This window comes from Trichoplax adhaerens, genomic scaffold (assembly GCF_000150275.1).
Source record: "Trichoplax adhaerens TRIADscaffold_13 genomic scaffold, whole genome shotgun sequence".
Taxonomy (NCBI): Eukaryota; Metazoa; Placozoa; class Uniplacotomia; order Trichoplacea; family Trichoplacidae; genus Trichoplax; species Trichoplax adhaerens.
In genome coordinates, this window is record NW_002060955.1 from 605,955 (window position 1) to 625,756 (window position 19,802).

General features: G+C 36.4%; 4 protein-coding genes across 4 annotated transcripts; 3 read left to right on the plus strand and 1 right to left on the minus strand.

Annotated features, from left to right (window-relative positions):
• Nucleotides 1-3,542: 3,542 nt before the first annotated feature.
• On the plus strand, nt 3,543-5,888 carry TRIADDRAFT_60006 (uncharacterized protein; the record flags this gene model as incomplete). The annotated part of the gene is made up of 6 exons (XM_002115973.1): nt 3,543-3,580; nt 4,337-4,421; nt 4,572-4,637; nt 5,124-5,284; nt 5,400-5,541; nt 5,667-5,888. The coding sequence occupies 6 exons, from the start codon at nt 3,543-3,545 to the stop codon at nt 5,886-5,888; spliced, it is 714 nt and encodes a 237-aa protein (XP_002116009.1).
• A 547-nt stretch (nt 5,889-6,435) lies between these two features.
• On the plus strand, nt 6,436-8,604 carry TRIADDRAFT_60007 (uncharacterized protein; the record flags this gene model as incomplete). Its single annotated transcript, XM_002115974.1, has 9 exons — nt 6,436-6,478; nt 6,604-6,716; nt 6,910-6,993; nt 7,080-7,163; nt 7,263-7,346; nt 7,446-7,529; nt 7,629-7,712; nt 7,812-7,872; nt 8,570-8,604. 9 exons carry the CDS (start codon nt 6,436-6,438, stop codon nt 8,602-8,604), a joined length of 672 nt encoding a protein of 223 aa, XP_002116010.1.
• Nucleotides 8,605-8,956: 352 nt separating this feature from the next.
• On the minus strand, nt 8,957-12,735 carry TRIADDRAFT_60008 (uncharacterized protein; the record flags this gene model as incomplete). Its single annotated transcript, XM_002116055.1, has 11 exons — nt 8,957-9,266; nt 9,401-9,621; nt 9,732-10,060; nt 10,170-10,282; nt 10,370-10,533; nt 10,667-10,789; nt 10,922-11,011; nt 11,077-11,144; nt 11,378-11,474; nt 11,585-11,659; nt 11,755-12,735. The coding sequence occupies 11 exons, from the start codon at nt 12,733-12,735 to the stop codon at nt 8,957-8,959; spliced, it is 2,571 nt and encodes an 856-aa protein (XP_002116091.1).
• A 4,595-nt stretch (nt 12,736-17,330) lies between these two features.
• On the plus strand, nt 17,331-19,135 carry TRIADDRAFT_30306 (uncharacterized protein; the record flags this gene model as incomplete). The annotated part of the gene is made up of 8 exons (XM_002115975.1): nt 17,331-17,528; nt 17,717-17,828; nt 17,962-18,074; nt 18,216-18,304; nt 18,470-18,625; nt 18,745-18,793; nt 18,891-18,918; nt 19,026-19,135. Coding segments are annotated over 8 exons (855 nt in total), but the record flags the coding sequence as incomplete, so codon positions are not given.
• Between the last annotated feature and the right edge of the window lie 667 nt (nt 19,136-19,802).

A 19,802-nucleotide genomic window follows, 5' to 3' on the forward strand; every position in this document is an offset into this window, starting at 1 on the left:
GTTTTTTTACGTAGTGTTAAGAAGTAGATTTAAAGAAGGGATTGTCATTTAAGAAAATATCAGCGACAACTAAACTAATACCAAGTGTATTGGATAAGAACGAATAAAATTGTATGGATGAATGCACCATGATCGATTTGATGATGTACATCGCTACGCTGGGGACTTGGCAGTTGTTTTAATTAACCACACGAGATTTTCAGAATGGCTACATTCCTTTCTTTAAAGGTCACTGTCATGATTGATAGGCTATCTATTCTACTGGTGTACAATCAGTTACGATGGAAGAAATAATTCAATCACAGTTTGCTATTCGGTTGCAATAGTCATTTGGAGATTTAGTGTTTAGATAAGTCCAATCGATTCATTGATCATTTGAACTGGAGTACTGCAGTTATCGTTGTTGTCTACGGTATCGTACAGTTAAAAATGTTACAGTCAAAAACGTCTCAAAAAGAGCTCGTTAGATTATATAAAATTAAAAATGGATATTGCCGAAATGGAATTTAATGACAATATTCACATCGTTTTGATTCATTCTTGAAGAGTCTTTTACAACTTACCAATCCTTTATCGTTCTTTTTATCTTTATCAGCCATGATTTCAATTTGTTTTTACAGTACAGTACGTTTGAATGTGGATAATTTTCGATTGGAAAGCAATCGGATTGCCTGTAGCTATCCAATGAATGATTGGCTATTTACAATGCCTATAAAGCATAAGAAGGATAGAGCGAAATTAGTTCAACCCTTTACAGATCGATCCATGTTGTTGGTACAAGTCGATTGGAGAATGAAATGGTATTGTCGTTGTTTGAATCCTAACAAATCAAATCAGCCTCGTTGTCTATACCCTGCAACGCGTTGTATTAAGCATGGAGCAGATCCATGGTCCTACACTGAACTATGATCCCATTATTCCTAGCCTAAATTACATGCAATTTCAGCAAGATAGACAGCAATTGGTTGAAGATTGGATGCGTAAAGTAGAGCATGTTCAACTCCATCTTATCCTATGACTGTATTTGTAGCAGATCGATTCCTGCCTGCTATCATGACAATGTATCACAAAGTCCGAACGTCACTATGAATAGGATTGAATGTAAGCAAAGGGATAAATGACAATTCTCCTGGTATAAACGAATTTGACATTGCTTACCACACGTTATTGACAAGGAAGGAAAGAGAAAACTGCTTGTTTTCCTCTTTTCCTTTGCACTTTTTCCCTGTGTCCACTTGGAATTTTTCAAAGAGAAAAAAAAATTGCTAGGCCAATGTGGCGTACGTAGAGTGACACCCCACACTACCACGGACAATCTCAGTATGATCTCCGAGTCAGCAGCTTGCTGATAACTGGTTGACCTGCCCAGCGTCCACTGGCGTACAATAGAATACAATAGGGTGAGTGTGTTGCGCTTAGCTTGAAGCACTTGTGTTTTCTGACTGGACTGCACGTCGTCCACGGAGGACGGACGTATCGAGCGATTGTCTGAAGCTGATCTACTCTACTGTACACTGTACACTAGAATGGTGTTCAGCGTCAACCGGACGGTGTGACGTGATCAGAGACTTCAACTGGCTGTCAAAGATTATTCAACGTGGATGAGCGAGTCAATCGCGCTTGACGACTGACGTTCCAGACCACAGCACTGTACCATCGACAGTGTGTAGTACAGTAGTACAAAGTACAGTACAGTGGAATGGTGTTCAGCGTCAACCGGACGGTGTGACGTGGTCAGAGACTTCAACTAGCTCTCAAAGGCTGTTCAACGTCGATGAGTGGAGGAGTCAATCGCGCTTCACGACTGACGTTCCAGACCACAGCACTCTACCACGGACAGTGTGCAGTACAGTACAGTAGAATGGCGTTCAGCGTCAACCGGACGGTGTGACGTGTCAGAGACTTCAACTAGCTCTCAAAGACTGTTCAACGAGTACAGTACAGTAGAATGGTGTTCAGCGTCAACCGGACGGTGTGACGTGATCAGAGACTTCAACTAGCTGTCAAAGACTGTTCAACGTGGATGAGCGGAGTCAATCACGCTTCTCGACTGACGTTCCAGACCACAGCACTCTACCATGGACAGTGTGCAGTAACAGTAGAATGGTGTTCAGCGTCAACTGGACGGTGTGACGTGGTCAGAGACTTCAACTAGCTCTCAAAGACTGTTCAACGTCGATGAGTGGAGTCAATCGCGCCTCACGACTGACGTTCCAGACCACAGCACGCTACCATGGACAGTGTGCAGTACAGTTGTACACTGTACAGTTGAATGGCGTTCAGCGTCAACCGGACGGTGTGACGTGATCAGAGACTTCAACTAGCTCTCAAAGACTGTTCAACGTCGATGAGTGAGTCAATCGCGCTTCACGGCTGACGTTCCGGACCACAGCACGCTACCATGGACAGTGTGCAGTACAGTACAGTACTGTACAGTACAGTTGTACACTGTACACTGTACACTGTACAGTACTGTAGGATGGGGTTCAGCGTCAACCGGACGGTGTGACGTGGTCAGAGACTTCAACTAGCTCTCAAAGACTGTTCAACGTCGATGAGTGAGTCAATCGCGCTTCACGACTGACGTTCCAGACCACAGCACTCTACCATGGACAGTGTGCAGTACAGTTGTACACTGTACACTGTACAGTAGAATGGGGTTCAGCGTCAACCGGACGGTGTGACGTGGTCAGAGACTTCAACTAGCTCTCAAAGACTGTTCAACGTCGATGAGCGAGTCAATTGCGCTTCACGACTGACGTTGGACGACTGATGTTCCAGACCACAGCACTTTACCATGGACAGTGTGCAGTATAGTTGTACACTTGTACACGCTACATGTCTATTGATTCACTCTTGAATCTTGACACTTTAACCCAGCAACCGTCTGTACCATACTGTCCGTATAGTACGTGCAGTACTGTACAGTACTGTAGTAGTGTAGTGTACTGTACTGTCTGTACTACGTTACTGGTACTATGGCAAAATGAAAATCGCGATGACCAAATTTTACACTAGTTGTACACCAATGTACACGCTACATGTCTATTGATTCACTCTTGAATCAATCGTCCAGTGCGCAGTAGAGGTCTTTATGGTCTGGTCTACGTACAGTACAGTACAGTACAGTACTGTACTATACACACTGTACACTGTACACTGTAGTACTGTATTACTGTGTACAGTACAGTACTGTAGGATAGTACGTACTGTACACTGTACACTGTACCGTATACAGTACAGTACGTACAGTAGTACGGTACAGTACTGTATATGGTAAAATCACCTTTGTACTGTACTCTACTGCACTGTACATTGTACAACTTCACTTGACTGGTGCAGTTGTCGTTGCTGACAGACTGCTGTTACTATCTGCCTAATTTATTCATGCAGAATGGTACATCAACAGTAGGCAGCCATTGAGTCAACAGGACTAAAATAATTCGAGATTGTCCATTGGATTTCAACGCTTTTTCTAGCATTGAAGTCCAAATATCAATTGATCCAACTTGCTCGCTTGTCACAGGAATCTTCTGCCTGCAATGCCTGAATTACAAAATGCGTTAGAAAAGAAAGGATGGTAGGACTGCAAATAAGGATAAGAGGATGATTCTTGATTTTGCTACGTGTATTGAGCGGTCAGCACATCTTTTAGCATGAGAAGATGAACTATCTCTCATGTTGGCTCTTATTATATTATAAATCAATTCATGTACTCTACATTACCACGTACAGTATTTAGTAACCTTTATTTTCTAGCCTTGAAAGTAGCTACAGTAGTTGGTGAACTATACATACAGTACAAGGGTATCAACATCGTAGTATGCATCAATATGAATCTGATTTCGCAACAATATGATGTTAAAGTAGCTCCAGAGCGTATTCGCAAATAGTCGAATGGATGAATTTCACCTTATAATAAAGCTAAATTCTCTAAAGTTTTATTCAGTTTGTTTAAATAAAATAAATTATATCATATGTACAGTATTAGAAATGATGGAGCTCTATCATAGCTTGAGGCTGCAGTATATTTTGACATACGAGTAAACTGCAGTCTCCAGGAAATAAACTGGAAATAATTTTCATTTTACTCATTGAGCCTCAATCGACTTTGTCAAAATCGGATCAATCATGAAAGTTGGTGCAAATTTTTGCAACAAGACTTTTTAAAAACCCCCTATTCTTGACCGTTGTCAAAAGTTTACCGACCTTAAATACTTACCTATATTTACATTTGCCAAATACGAGTAGATTAAAGTAGAAATAAAGTCTCATCGTTATCTTCTTCATTAAGAATTATAGTTTAACGTTCATCATCACATTCATTTGATCTTAGGTTCCTTACTCCTGAAGCTATTAAGGATTGCAGTAATGATAACAGAAATGTTTCTGCTGATTCAGTCATCAAAACTGCATTGGATGTAAGTACGACATATTCAGGTTTTGATGTTTAGATCAGTTTTAGAATTCGATACATCATTTTACAAGTATGCTGCCGTGTTTGTTAGGAGTATGTCATTTATTATTGCAATATACATTATTAACTTATACTCGTAATATCTCAATAATAGCTGGATATTCGAGGTATGTGTAAGAAAATTTTACCAGATGGTGTTGGCAGGAGTACTTCCAATAAGGTCATAATTTTAAGGAAAACAACTCATACACATTACAGTTTGATGTTTTTTTGCTACATCCTCAATTGATTTGTACTTAATGATAATTAATGTTAAATCTAATAAGAGATATATACCGAAGATAATTTAAAGCGCGTTCAATCTGATCAAAAACGCATGGGCTGTGATTAAATGATACACGTAATCTGATTGATTAATAAGCGATATTGGTCCCTTCATGATACTTCAGAACGTAAATCAACTAAATTTGCGATAAACGCACGATAGTATGCACCAATCTTGATCGATAGTACTGTATCAAAGGTGCTTGAATCTACAGTGTATTGTATAGGAAAGAGATTTTCAAATGGTTCCAGCCCTCAACATACTGCTATTTAATCTAGGAATTTTACATGATGTAGTAGGAGTTGCAGTTTGATTATAAAATAGTAATATCATAACTCTACCATTATACTAATCAACTACTCATAAATGCCAAACAAATAGGTTCCGTACCCTCTGGTATTACAAGTTATTAAAATTACAAACATAGCTGCTCCAAGTTCCAATCAAGAATCTCAAACAGCTCCACCGTTATTACGCATTCACTTGTCTGATGGACACTCAACATGCACAGCATTAGATATTTCCAGTATCCAGGGCCTTTCGTTAGTCTTATGAAACCGATAAAAATATTGTATAAATAACTCAAAGCTAACATACAGTTTAATTTATAATAGGATCATTTCTTGAAATTGTATATGTGTTTTGTTTGTGGTACAGTTTAAAGACCTTTCCTGGTACCAAAATATGTTTAAAAGCTGAAGTTCAAGCCAGAAACGGAATGCTATTATTAACCAATGAAAATGCCAAGTTATTAGGTGGAAACGTCGAAAAGTTAATACGGAAAGGCAAAGCGGGCCAGGTTTACATTATATCATTAGAATTATTTGCTATCTGAAGTTCTTAACCTTAAGTAATACGACAAAAGTTAATTTAGAATTCCAAAATTTTTGTCGAAATTAACAACTGACTTATTCAACTTGTTAGGCTTTAATTAAAACGTCTAGTGATGGCGGCTCTTCTGGACCTCCAGCATTTATTCCTTTTCAAGAATATATCAAGAATAATCCTAATATGGCTAAACAAGAGACTACTAAAGTTAACAGTAGTAATTCCTCTAAAAATTTTAAACAACAGCAAGGAAATAATCATAATCGAACCGAAAAATCTTATAATAAGGATGCTCGTAGCGGCTACAGTAAAAGTTAGTACATTGGCCTATGTTTAATAGGAATAGCGTAAAATATGCTACCTTGTTTTACTTAATAGCGCTTGGGTATTTTAAATTATAGATGATAGTAGCCAGAATTGGCGCGATCGCTCAGATCAAGCGACACACCGTTCTCAAGGTAACTGTAGTAATTACTCGTAATATTTTCTTAGATTTTCGTGACAATGATTATGATCTTAAAACTATAAATAGAATTACTATCGAGAACTTTTTGTATAGGAGCAAGTAGCCAGGATTCTTCTAGATCTGTGGAAGACACGCGTAAGCGAAATGAGCCTGCCAGAGGTTACATGAGTTCTTATATGAATTAAACGTTGTTATGACAAAACAATTTTAGCAATTATCCTGTTAATGGTACTATTCGATCCGCATAGAAGTTGATATCCCAGTAATTATATATGATTCTTCAGAATGTATTTGAATTAGCCGAAATGCTCAATATCGTATGCCAAAATTTTCGTTAGTAACTGGTAAGTACTGTTCATAGGAGTTGGACCGCCGCGGGGTAACGCAAGATCTGGAAAGATGGCACTTTGGAATGCCCTAGATAAGCACTTAAATCTCAAGGGTAAGAGTCGAAGTTCTAAAATACGGTAGTAGATTCCGTTACACATTGCTAACATTTCGTTATTATTATTAGTCGAGATTGTGGTAGATTGAGTTATAATGAACAGCAAATTGTATATTTTGTAGACAATGACCGTCAAGTTGAAACACGACAACAGGATACGTTCGATGATGGATATGCTAACGATCATGATGATAGTCGACATAGAGGAGGCCAACACAAAGGCGTGGCCATCGCGGTAAAGGTTTTGACCCGAACTTTGCTAGTAGGCAGCTACCACGACAAACGTATCAACAACCTCATCATGACAGCAGAACCCCCTATGATGATCAGGTTTCATAGATAAATTTTGATAGAGATTATTCAATTTTAATATCAACTTCAGTCTTTCTATGTAATACTGATGTATCATCTTTCGTAATAATCAATAGGAACATCGATATTATAACAACAGAGGTACCGGATATGGTAGTCATCAACAACCTCATGATGGCAGAGCCCCCTATGATGATCAGGTTTTATGGATAAATTTTAAATAGAGTTTATTCAATTTTAATATCAACTTCAGTCTTTCTGTACAATGTTGGTGTATCATCAATAGGGACATCGATATTATAACGACAGAGGTACCGGATTTGGTAGTCATCAACAGCCTCATGATAGCAGAGCCTCCTATGACGATCAGGTTTTATAGATAAATTTTAAATGGAGATTATTCAATTTTAATATCGATTTCAGTATTTCTGTACAATGTTGATGTATCATCTATCGTAATCATCAATAGGGACATGGATATTATAACAACAGAGGTACCGGATTTGGTAGTCATCAACAGCCTCGTGATAGTAGAGCCTCCTATGATGATCAGGTTTTATAGATAAATTTTAAATGGAGTTTATTCAATTTTAATATCGATTTCAGTCTTTCTGTACAATGTTGATGTATCATCTATCGTAATCATCAATAGGGACATGGATATTATAACAACAGAGGTACCGGATTTGGTAGTCATCAACAACCTCATGATAGCAGAGCCTCCTATGATGATCAGGTTTTATAGATAAATTTTAAATGGAGTTTATTCAATTTTAATATCGATTTCAGTCTTTCTGTACAATGTTGATGTATCATCTATCGTAATCATCAATAGGGACATGGATATTATAACAACAGAGGTACCGGATTTGGTAGTCATCAACAACCTCATGATAGCAGAGCCTCCTATGATGATCAGGTTTTATAGATAAATTTTAAATGGAGATTATTCAATTTTAATATCGATTTCAGTCTTTCTGTACAATGCTGATGTATCATCTATCGTAATCATCAATAGGGACATGGATATTATAACAACAGAGGTACCGGTTCTGGCAATCATCCGCCAAGATCAAGAGGTAGGGGCAGAAGTAATTTCCGACAAAATCGTACTTAGGACAACGGCTTTTACAAAGATGATCCTGACATTGGTTGTTGTACATCGATGGAATATTTCAACTTAGTGCATGGTTTCGTAGTTAATGTAATCCAAAATTCAATTCTTTACGTCGCGTGACTACATCTATTATCGTCACTGTAGTCTGCATAAAATTTTGTCTTCAGCCAGCCAAAAAATTGCAACTGAATCTAATCAATGACACATACGCATATTGTTGTGAACCAAATTTTCGTAGCGCAGTTGTTACGCCTTGTGAGCTTAAATTTTGAACAAGCTACTGTTCTGTATATTAACGGAGATAATTGAACTTTGTCTTGGATGCGAGCACAGCTCTCTCCACTATATCGATACACATGATATAACACATCATGCTATATGTTATTGTAAAGGAATATGACGTGATATTACTCTGTACATGGAACGTATTGGCATATCAGCCCATTATATTGAGCAAAACAGTATAGTCTTTTCAAGTACAATTGGCTAATTTTCATTTGTGATCCTAGATTAAGTTGAAAAAATATTATTATGTAATCATTATTGAAATCACTAATCCTGTACATTAAACAATAACCAAAGACCAGCATATTCAATTAATGTTTTGACGTAATTGAATTTGAGTTACGAATGCGTATCAAGTATGATTGTCATGCTAGGTGGTCCCTCAACGGTCAACGGCAATAAATCATAAATGAGAAGGTATTAATTATAACACAATAAATTTATTTTCATGAAGCCAAATACGCAGCTTTTTTTAGCTAGGTATTTTGGGGCATTAAACTAGTAAGTTAATCTAAAGATTCTCAAGTTCAATAAAATAATCAATCAATCATATTTTAATTCAAGTGTAATAACGGCTGTACAAAAATAGTTTTGTATCATATCGTGTACTGTTACAAATGTCCCAGTTAATCAGCTAGTGATGGAATAAGTTATAATTAATTAGTTATAAGAAATCTGACTTATTCATTTGTACATTATAACAATTTCAAGTAAGTAATAATAATATGTAGATAGATAATTCTATTTGTTACATGCAGTCACTAATCTCGAAATAGTTTTATCAGTTCCGTAAAGATGCAGGCCAATAATATTTTGTCTGTACACTTTACTAACTGTGAGTCATCATCAATTATTTTTAAGTGGATGTTGGTATTCGGTTTATCATTAGAAGCTTTTAACGCTTGTTGATGAACATTAAAAGACGGATTAAGGTAATTGGCAATTGCATCACTAGCAGCTTCAATTACTTTCTTGAAGGATGCACTCTCTAATATTTTAGGCCGTATAAAAGAATCATTTGGAAGGAATGATACAACTAGTCGTAGAATTAATGCAAGCAATCTAAAATCCCTGCAAGTGAATGACAAAGTGACGTTAGTTACAAATTTAAAAAATCGAATTACGTACATGTTACGATATATATATTAATTGATAAGGGTGGTTAACTATAGGACTACAACAACTAATATCACGTAAGTAATTACCTTGCAAAAATTTTAATATTAAAAGTTTTGCCATCAGATGTAAATATGGTGAAACGTAAGCCGGATGATCCAACGAGTGTTTTAGACATTGGTAACAGAGTGCTTTGTTTCTTATGATCTGATGTTGTCAACGTTTCTTGAAGGTCATGGGACAACTTTAGTTTACCAATCATATTCTCAACGATATCATTGTTGTTGATGTGATTCAGGTGAACTAATAGCTATTAGAGTTATAAAAATGCATGACAGAATTTTATAATCGAAGCGAACTTAAACGGATACATCAAAAAGCACCAATAGAAATGTACGGAAGGGTGCAATGTTACTGTACCTCAACTGCAACCTTGTTTATATTAGCTTCTGATAATTTTAAACAACTACAGATTTCGAGCTGAGGACTTGTAGAAATATGTTTTATAAAATCATCAGGTGTCAGTCTTATGGTACCACCGTAACAAATTAAGAAATTTCTAACTGTTTCTTCAGTAAAATCTTGCTTCAAAGCGCATAATATGTCAATGTCACAATAATCAGTCAATATGAAATTTGGCAATTCCGTTACGGTTACGATTTGAACTTTCGTCCCAGGTTTAATCGAGTTGATTGTATCATCTTCGGTACTATTATCGGCTTCAGCAGATATTTTTTGCCTTTTGGCATCTAATTGGCAATGATTCAGTTTTGAAAACTGTTGATTCTATCACTTCATGCAGTTATATTGAACTAAGCAGAGTTGAAAAATAATACTTTTTCATTAACTAATGTTTACCAGAAGGAATTAAAGTTTCTTCAGTCTGTCGAATATTCGAAACGGGTAATGTGATCGTTGTTCGGCTTTCGTTATCATTACTTACTAGAACGATTGCTATTGATGAGAGATAGCTAATAGGAAAAGAGAATAGATTTTTATGAGCTGTTGGATAATATATATTATTTTATTGAAGGTTTAGATATGATATAATACAGTACCTCTCTGATTTATTGTCTATTTCGAAGGCAATTATAAGTCGATCATCGGTAATAGTCCAATGCTTAATAGATATGATAACTTTACCAAGGTTTATTTTCGACGTTTTATTATCATTTGATCCTAATTCTTCAGATCCATCAATCAAGGTAAACAAATCTGTAGACTATAAGCAATATTATGAGTCAGTTACATGCGTAATCAGAGACCATTGCAATGTCTTTCATGCACTAGAAACCATGGAAGAGATTTTTATACAGTTATGTAAGAAATTTAGAATTATTTTACAAGCTTCATACATCTACGACTGGAGACGGGGGCAACCCGTTTCCTATTTGTGAAACCAGTTGAAGTGTTTTAGCTGCAAAGTCTTGCTTCTGTTTTAATTTACAGCGTAATTCATGAAGCTGAGCAGCTAGATTCTGTGCAGGTAATGAGATAAATGTAAAATTTTAAAATCTATTTTAATGTCAGATATCTTTTTAAACTACAACGACCGTTTGGATATAGTTAATATCCGAGGCTGTACCATTGGAATAACCAAATATTTATACCTGTATCCTAGCATCCAACGCTTTAATTGCCATAATTTGTCCAGGATATTTTACCGACTTACTTTCTGCATGCTCTTGATTGACAGATTCCTAAAAATTTTCAATAACATTACTAATAAATATAGGAGTTAACGTGGTTATAACGTCTTAAATACCTCAGATTTTCTAGAAATGAAGTCATTTAAATCCAGAAGAGCATAGTGTTCGTTGAAATTTTTAATCCCTGTGATGTTGTATGTAGCAGGAAAAAATTAGTTAGAAAATAAGAAAATAGACAGTAAGATAACTAAGATGACAATTAAAGTTATAATAAATTTATAATTAGCAATTATAGAACAAATTTTTTAATAATTTAAACCGATAAAGTTTGAATGGGAGAGAATCGACTCCTGATTACGAGAATACATAAACAAGAAAAGAAAGAAATTTGTTTCCTTTACAAGTATAAAATATAACCTGGATAATCTTCAAACAAGAAAAGAATTTGATCGTGACCAAGACCAGCAAAATCGTCTATAAGTACATGCCTAACGTTGCTCCTATTTTCAATAATCTACAAAGTTCATTTAGAATAACAATTACTTTAAGTATTGATTTGTTGGATGATGTTCCTATTCTGCATCTATATCATTTCAAATTGAAAGATAGAATGCAAAGTAGCACCTGCTGAGTTTGATGGTTAATAATGCAAATGTGGTCATCAGCAGATTTAATCCATATATAATTATTACCTTCAATCTAATGTGAAAGAATAAGATTGTAAGGCAAAGATAAATGGTAGTTAACATTGTGTTAAAACAATGATTTCATCAAGCTGTTGGTACCTAGCTTACCATTACACATGCTACATCTATCGCATTACCGAAAGGAATTTTATACAGTCTAACAAGCTTAGCATGCAAGAATTCAACAAGTTGGCATTGACTTGTACAAGCAAAGATGATATAATTTGTATCACTAGTATTCATCCTATTGGCTGTATAGGATTTAGTTAATACTTGTAGCTGGTGAAGGTCGGAAACCAACGTAAAGCACGTTAAGATATTGCAATAAATATCAGGAATGATGCTATCTGAATCGAGTACGGTTGGAGTAGTAGTTTCGATGTTTAAGTTTATTGATTGCAGTTTGTAACATTTCTGTTTTGCTGAAGAAGGGCACGATGGGTTGGAACTCATTTCTACTTTACCGATTGCATCTATAGGATGTTTGGTATTTAAATTGAACGATTGTAAAAAGCAACAATATCGAGGCAATTGGAGGTCAGTATGACTGGCATGGTCAACAACTGGAGTAGAAAGTTGACGTTGGCCAAGAAAAGGATTATTCAATTGATGAATCTGGTGTGAGCCATTTTCATGATTAAGATCATGCTTAAGGATAGTTATTGTGGATGAATCAATAAGATAAATGGAAGGTCCATTCAAGATCGCGATTTGGATATTTTTATCCCACAGAAATTGAGGAATAAACCAACGACGAATCGGTACAAGACGAGGTTGATCCACCAGCTCAACCTGTATTAGGTAGCATGTTGCTGAAGCATGATCGTTTTGCTGCAATAATGCTAAGTAACATTTTTGAGTGTGCGTTAAGTAATCGAGGACATTGTTCGCCGTATTTATTATTTGGCTATGGCAAGAGCTATTTTCCCAACTTAAAGAATAACTTTGGCCATAGCAATTCCACTGGACGCCATGATATAATTGAAAACATTGCAACGTAATTTGCACGTTCTTATTGTCGTTTTGATTGAATGTAAAGTGCAGCAAGAATCCACAATAACTTGAAATGAAAGCCGATGATGGCGCCATTATAGTAATAGTGATTCTATTTTTCTTCCTGACATTGTTGGATTAGTAAACGACTATTTAAGATATTATTTAGAGCAATATCACGTAGAAATTCGATGATTACCATGTTTGCATTTCAAATTGTGCATGATTGGGCAATGTGTTGGACTGGCGAGCGTTGCTTGGGTGCTCATTTGTTAGATGACATCCGATTGGAGCATTTTGTTGCTATTGCGCATAGCTGTACGAGTATGCTGCCTATGATACACTATAAAGATATTGGCGTTGAGGGTTGTGTGCAAAATGACCTGTCACCCTTAGCATAGCCTATCCGAAAGTACTGTATCTAGTGGCAATCCACCCACAGCGTTCAAATGTCTGTTTACCTTATTACAGTATAAGCTGATAGACGTTGAAATGTGTTTAGTTTACGTTAGTAAAAGAGAAGACAGTGTGTACATTGTACAGTATATAGTATCCATCTCGTATTCATTGGATGTCGTGATCTCCATTGGTCCAGGCGCATAGTCAGTGGTGCAATAACTTTAACTGCAGGTTGCGACTTTAGGCCTCAAAGTAAATCTGTAGCACTGTACAAGGTATATTAATAGCTGTCAGTTTAGTTTAAGTTTTTATTTCTACTGCACGATATTGTGCATCATAGTGTATAGCGCTGCGTAAAATAAGGATAGCTTCCCATCCCCTAGACTGTAATAATGGATATCCGTACTGCACATATAGTTGTCGCTAGAGTCGTTGTTTGCAATCCCTAACCCTTCGAGCTTAGAAGGGATGTATACTGTACATTGATACAATATACTGTACTGTACTGCACTTGTATTTTGATTTTAATGCATTAGCAAATCAAGTTAAAGTTATCGTTTTTGATAACCACAGCACATTCTATATTGTACTGAGCTCTTCCATCAGGTCTTCTTACAAGCCTAGGGCCAGATCGACATTCAAATGGTGTAAATATTCTTGGGTATAGCTAGCCTTCGACTGAAGACTCAGTGAAGAGCTGATATTTAAACTACAGAATATACAGTAAAGCTTTTATTTTGGGTTGCATACTGCTATCGTTCGAGCACCTATCTGATGCTGCATAGAATGCACACATCATAGTGCAGCTCATATTACGTAAAACTACAGAGGGGCCAGATCGACATTCAAATACTGTAAATATTCTTGGGTACAGCTAGCCTTCGACTGAAGACCCAGAGAAGACCTGATATTTAATCTACAGAATATAAAGCTTTCATTTTTGGTTGCATACTGCTATCTGATACTGCATAGAATGCACACATCATAGTGCAGCTCATATTACGTAAAACTACAGAGGGGTCAGATCGACATTCAAATACTGTAAATATTCTTGGGTACAGCTAGCCTTCGACTGAAGACCCAGAGAAGACCTGATATTTAATCTACAGAATATAAAGCTTTCATTTTTGGTTGCATACTGCTATCTGATACTGCATAGAATGCACACATCATAGTGCAGCTCATATTACGTAAAACTACAGAAGGGCCAGATCGACATTCAAATACTGTAAATATTCTTGGGTACAGCTAGCCTTCGACTGAAGACTCAGTGAAAAGCAGATCTTTAATCTGCAGAATATAAAGCTTTCATTTTTGGCTGCATACTGCTACCATTCGAGCACGTATCGGATGCTGCATAGAATGCTCACATCATAGTGCAGCTCATATTACGCCAAGCTGCAGACCATTTATGGCTTAAAAGGAAGTAAAATAGCACGTACAAGGTGTTCAATTTTTCAATTTTCTTTCGAACAGGTCTGTCATGGAATGGCAAGTCGACGATTCGCTTGATCATTTTAGTTGTACTCCACGTCTGTAGGCGTACACTATAAAGTTTCGTAAGCGATCACCTCCAGACCGGGAAAGCACAAGCAGCTGGTTGCATCGAGTGTACTACAGTACAGTATAATGTATGATTTCAATGATACGGTACAGCAAAATGACCAGCAAAGTAGCCGGCTTGCACATTTTTAACAAGGAACGATCGTTTCCCGTCTCTCTCTCTCTCTCTCTCTTTAATTAGCCATAAACTACTAAAAGCAATCAATTCTGGATTTAGCAGTCCATGCTTTCCCTTCCAGTCACCTTCTAAAGTAGTCAAATGGCCTACACTCATCCCAAAAGCATGGACTACTGGAAAAAGACGATCAACATTTTCTAGCGTCCACGCCTGGCTTGCCTTGCCATCTTGGCTGTTGGTAGTACAGTGTATCATTTCAGTCATCCGGTACAATAAAAATGACCCATTAAAAAAGAGCTAGCCTCCGTCCTCTTGGCCATGTAGGCATCTCCCGTCCTTCCGTACATCAGTCCAAATCGTTTTCAACTCCAGCTGGCCGTATGGTCAGCTGATCACCTAGGCTTTGTCTTCCATCGTACCACGTGACCTACGACGGTTACCAATGTAACACAAAAGGCAAAAGCGCGCGTTTTCCTTGCGGCTAGCCATTTCTCTCCGTGATTCCTTCTCTTTTGGCTCCTTTGCATTTTCATCATCGATTGCTACGACCATGTTATTCGAGCCATTAGGCTAGGAAAGATTGATTATTTTATGGTTGATAGGATTAACTTGTTATTGGCTGTTGAAATTGAGTGAAAAATTGTATTCTTTGACAGTTTGAGGCTTGGCAAGCGACCATGCAGTGGCCAACACTGCTAACGTTGATGACGATAGCAAGACAAGCGTAGGTTAATTTTTCCTCTAGCTCTGTCGTCCATTTCTTCCTTGTATGAGAGCCTTACTACAGGGAATTGGGTTCATTGAGCCTTGTGGTTTATTCTTATTATATCATTCATAGTAAAACGATCATTATCAAGATTCTTACTGGCGTTATTAACCAACAGTTTGTGCTTAAATCGTTTATTCGATTACACGATCATCATACCAATTGAAACGAGCAACAGGGTCCTCTTGCTACGCTATTACGACGCTATTGGAGTAGACTTTGCTTATTTATTTGTTATTATTATTATTATCCATGCCAACTTGCCCTTGATCTTCAAACTTCATCATGACTAATGCAATGATTGGTATGGGCAATTCAATTGAGGTAAGATCAAACTTGATACAAATCGCAATTGCGAAATCATCCATCAACATCAGTGATATGGATGACTTTGCCCAAGCTTTTTGCCTTCGAATTTCTTGATTGCAACCAAAGCTAGCTATGACACTGGGCACTAATTCATTGACGACAGCTTCTTCACCAAAATATACACTAGATTCCTTTACTATTTTATTTCTATGTCGATAAAAGTCTTTGCCACAACAGTCAGTTATTGATGGATTAAAGTTATAACCTTGCACTGTTATACAAGCCCAATTTACAGTCACCAAAATGTTGATACTGTCCTTGTCACCTTAAAGTCTGACCAATTACCTGCTTAAACTTTTTATCGACACTAATGCTTGCTAAAGAGAATCAATAACAGATATCTTCTAGCGGAACAGTGTTAATATAATAACTGCTACCAATTACAATAACTGGGAAAAAAAACTGTAGTTAGACTAACTGCCCTACCTGCTCAGTAAAGTACTTTCCTATTCAAGCGATATGCTCGAGCTAATCCTCCTGTTAGAGAATAAGTTACTGAGATACTGGATCATTATAATCTTCGTGCGAGAGAATAAATTACAGAGCTCAAGAGGACTAGCAAGAGTTCATAGTTTGCAAATTATAATTAATAATCGTTATTGTCATCGTTCACTCGTTCCTCAGTAAATGGTATCAATTGCAAAAGCTAAAGTACGAGCTGTAGTTAAACTAACTACCTTACTCATGATTTATTTTTATAAATACTAATGCTTGCATGAGAGATAAATTACAGAGCTCAAGAGGACTAAAAATATTAGATCATACGTCAATAAAACTAATGAATAATCTTCAATATTCCCGTTAATTATCACCTTTGCTATGAAGTATATCACTATACGCGTAGGGAGGATGTTGATTACCATGACCGAATGCTATTGATATCATTTTGCATCCTGTCTTAAGGCCTGGATAGTCTAGGCGACATTGTTTAGTCTATATTTATAAAATACCCTTACTAAAGCGATAAAGTTTTCCCATCGTCACGATTTCTAATCCTGTCTATGAATGAATTTGGGATTTTATTTGAATGTCGTACTTAGAATAGAATTAGAGAAGTAGCGGCTTGGACAAAATTCAATCTCAATGATGGACTTATAGTACTGTACGTGCTCATTCTTTGCCATTAATGCAAGTACATCACAACAGCAAAACTTGTAGTTTCATGGAATTATACCTACGATCACGTTATCATCGAAATTGGGTGCCTCAGTTAGTACTAGTCCTAGTAGAAGTTTTTTGCTTCTTTTACATCTGACACTCTAGATTCTGGCCAAGTCATGATTGCATAGCCCAGATGTTGTGATGAAATAGTTTTCGTAATACTTTATCGGTAGTCTATAATAATTGCCGCTATTTGAGAAAATTGATGATATGCCTAAATGAATCATTGTTACTGCAATTGAAAAAAGAGGCGTGCTATTCAAGTTTTTTATAAAATAGTAAGGATGTGATCATTGACAATGATCAATTCTCTGTTTACAGGATTATCAGGTTCTAGAATTGCTCGGCAAAGGTGGCTTTGGATGCGTCTATAAAGGTAAATCGAAAGTAACTGGTCAATTAGTTGCTGTGAAAATGATTGATAAGCAAAAGGCTATCGACGCGGACATGATTGCAAGAGTTGTTAAGGAAGTAGAAATACACTGTCAATTAAAGCATCCATCCATAGTAGAGGTTAGTAGGATAATCATCTTAATGCGTAATCGACATTTTCTGTTGTAACTAAATCTAAGTAACTCATCAAACTGAAATGATGCACTGATTGTACGTATCGGTAAATACATTACCTTGAAAAACAATTAAAAAAAAACTTGGATTAAGAATGGCTGTTTAACATAACTAATGCTACCGTTTATTTGCAGTTATACAACTACTTCGAGGATAGCAATTATGTGTACTTGATAATGGAACTATGTGAAAAAGGAGAATTCCAGCACCATTTGAAAGCTAAGGGAAAGATAGCCGAAGATCAAGGTTAATAATGCTATAAAACTGATCCCACTGAGAACCTGTTACTGCATACTTCTCAAGAAGAAATTGGTTGTAATCATCTAATAAATAAGAAAATGAGTTGACAACTATTTTTGTTGTTTATTATTTTTGTTAGCACGTCGATTTTTAGCCCAAATTGTAAAAGGTCTCCTTTACCTACATTCGCATGACATAGTCCATCGGGATCTTAGTTTATCAAATCTATTACTAACAAATGACTTGGATGTGGTTCGTATCAGTACTTATCCGTAACTTCAATTGTAGATTTGTTATATCTAGTAGTGGTCTACTTATTGTTAACAGAAGGATAGCACAGCGGTGTATCAACACCAAAACTAGGTCTTTATGCTTATAATTATTCATTTATAGAAAATTTCCGACTTTGGCCTCGCAACGAAACTAGCTGTCCGAGGAGAGACTCATCTCACAATGTGTGGCACGCCAAACTATATATCACCGTATGTAAAATAGATTAGCCCTAAATTCAATATAGTTTATCGATGTTGATTACAATATAAATATAAAGATGTCATGCGGTATCTTGTTTAAAATTAGTAAATTGGTTAACTGGTTTCAAAGTAAAGTGGTGTTTTTAATATATGCAATTTTTGTTTAAATAATAGTGAAATAGCTAACCGATCACCCCACGGACTAGAGTCTGATGTTTGGTCTCTTGGCTGTATCTTGTATACCTTCTTAGTTGGCAAACCACCATTTGATACTAAAGCTATACGAACCACTCTAAATAAAGTTGTTTCTGGAAGTTATACTATACCTCCGTAAGAATAACTGTAAACTCTGTCGTTAATATGTATCATGTTCAAGAGTGATTATGATGTAATTGTAGATTTTCTTTTTAATACATGCCTGGATCTAATCTGTATTATGTGATAATCAGCCATCTCTGTGCAGAATCTGAGGATTTAATAAATCGACTCTTACAACAGGTGCGTAGCATCCAAACAACTATTGTTTCCTAATGACCAAGATCAAATTTATGTTTGTTTTTATCTAAAATTTAACTTTATGCTTTATGCATTGCAGGATCCACTGAAAAGGATTCCTTTACAAGGTCTGTTTGACTAGCTACATGTAATTAGTATTTCATAAATCTTTATATGGTAGATATGCTGATTATAAACAAGTCTTTTCAAATCGTACATATACCCGCATATATAGACATCCTGGAGCATCCATTTATGAATCCTAATAAAAGTAGCAAAAGCATAAATGATGGCTATAACGTAAGTTTGCAAGTTAACCCGCAAGTAATTATCTTCCTATGTTAATCAAATTTCAAGCAAATTATTCTGATACGTAATCTGCTATTCGGCAGCATTTAGATGCATCTGCAGATAGTGGCAATGATACTTTACGGACAATGTCTACGGGAAATGAACAACGTTCTATTAGTGGAAATTCGTCACATCGTTTATTTAAATCGGCTTTATCGGAACACAGTGATCGCAGTATTAAAACACCCGTGATTACGTAAGGAGTCGATAAAATTTATCTATTGTCGATTTTTATGAACTTAAGTTTTACTAGCATGGATATTTTCTTTCTATACAGAAAAGATACTGTACCCTATCATCCGGTAATCCATCCTTCGTTAAGTTCAAGTCCTAATAATGACCAACAATACACGCGGAACGGTTACAGCTTTCGTAGCGATACAGCTGTTGTTACAAATCAGCATGTACGCAAGAAGCAACAGTTAAAAACCTCGTACGTATCTGATGCTAATTCATATCACTCACATGGTAAGTTGCCAATCAACAAGAAGAATTCAGTTCAAAAGCTTAGACATACCTATGAGAATAAGGGAAATGAAAGGGATAAAGGAAGAAAAGTAAATTCCATTAAACCACTAAATACGTGGCGTTTAAAATCAGTTAGGATTAGAAAGGACGATATCGTGGTATGTTGTACTATATCCTACGGTATCATTTCCAA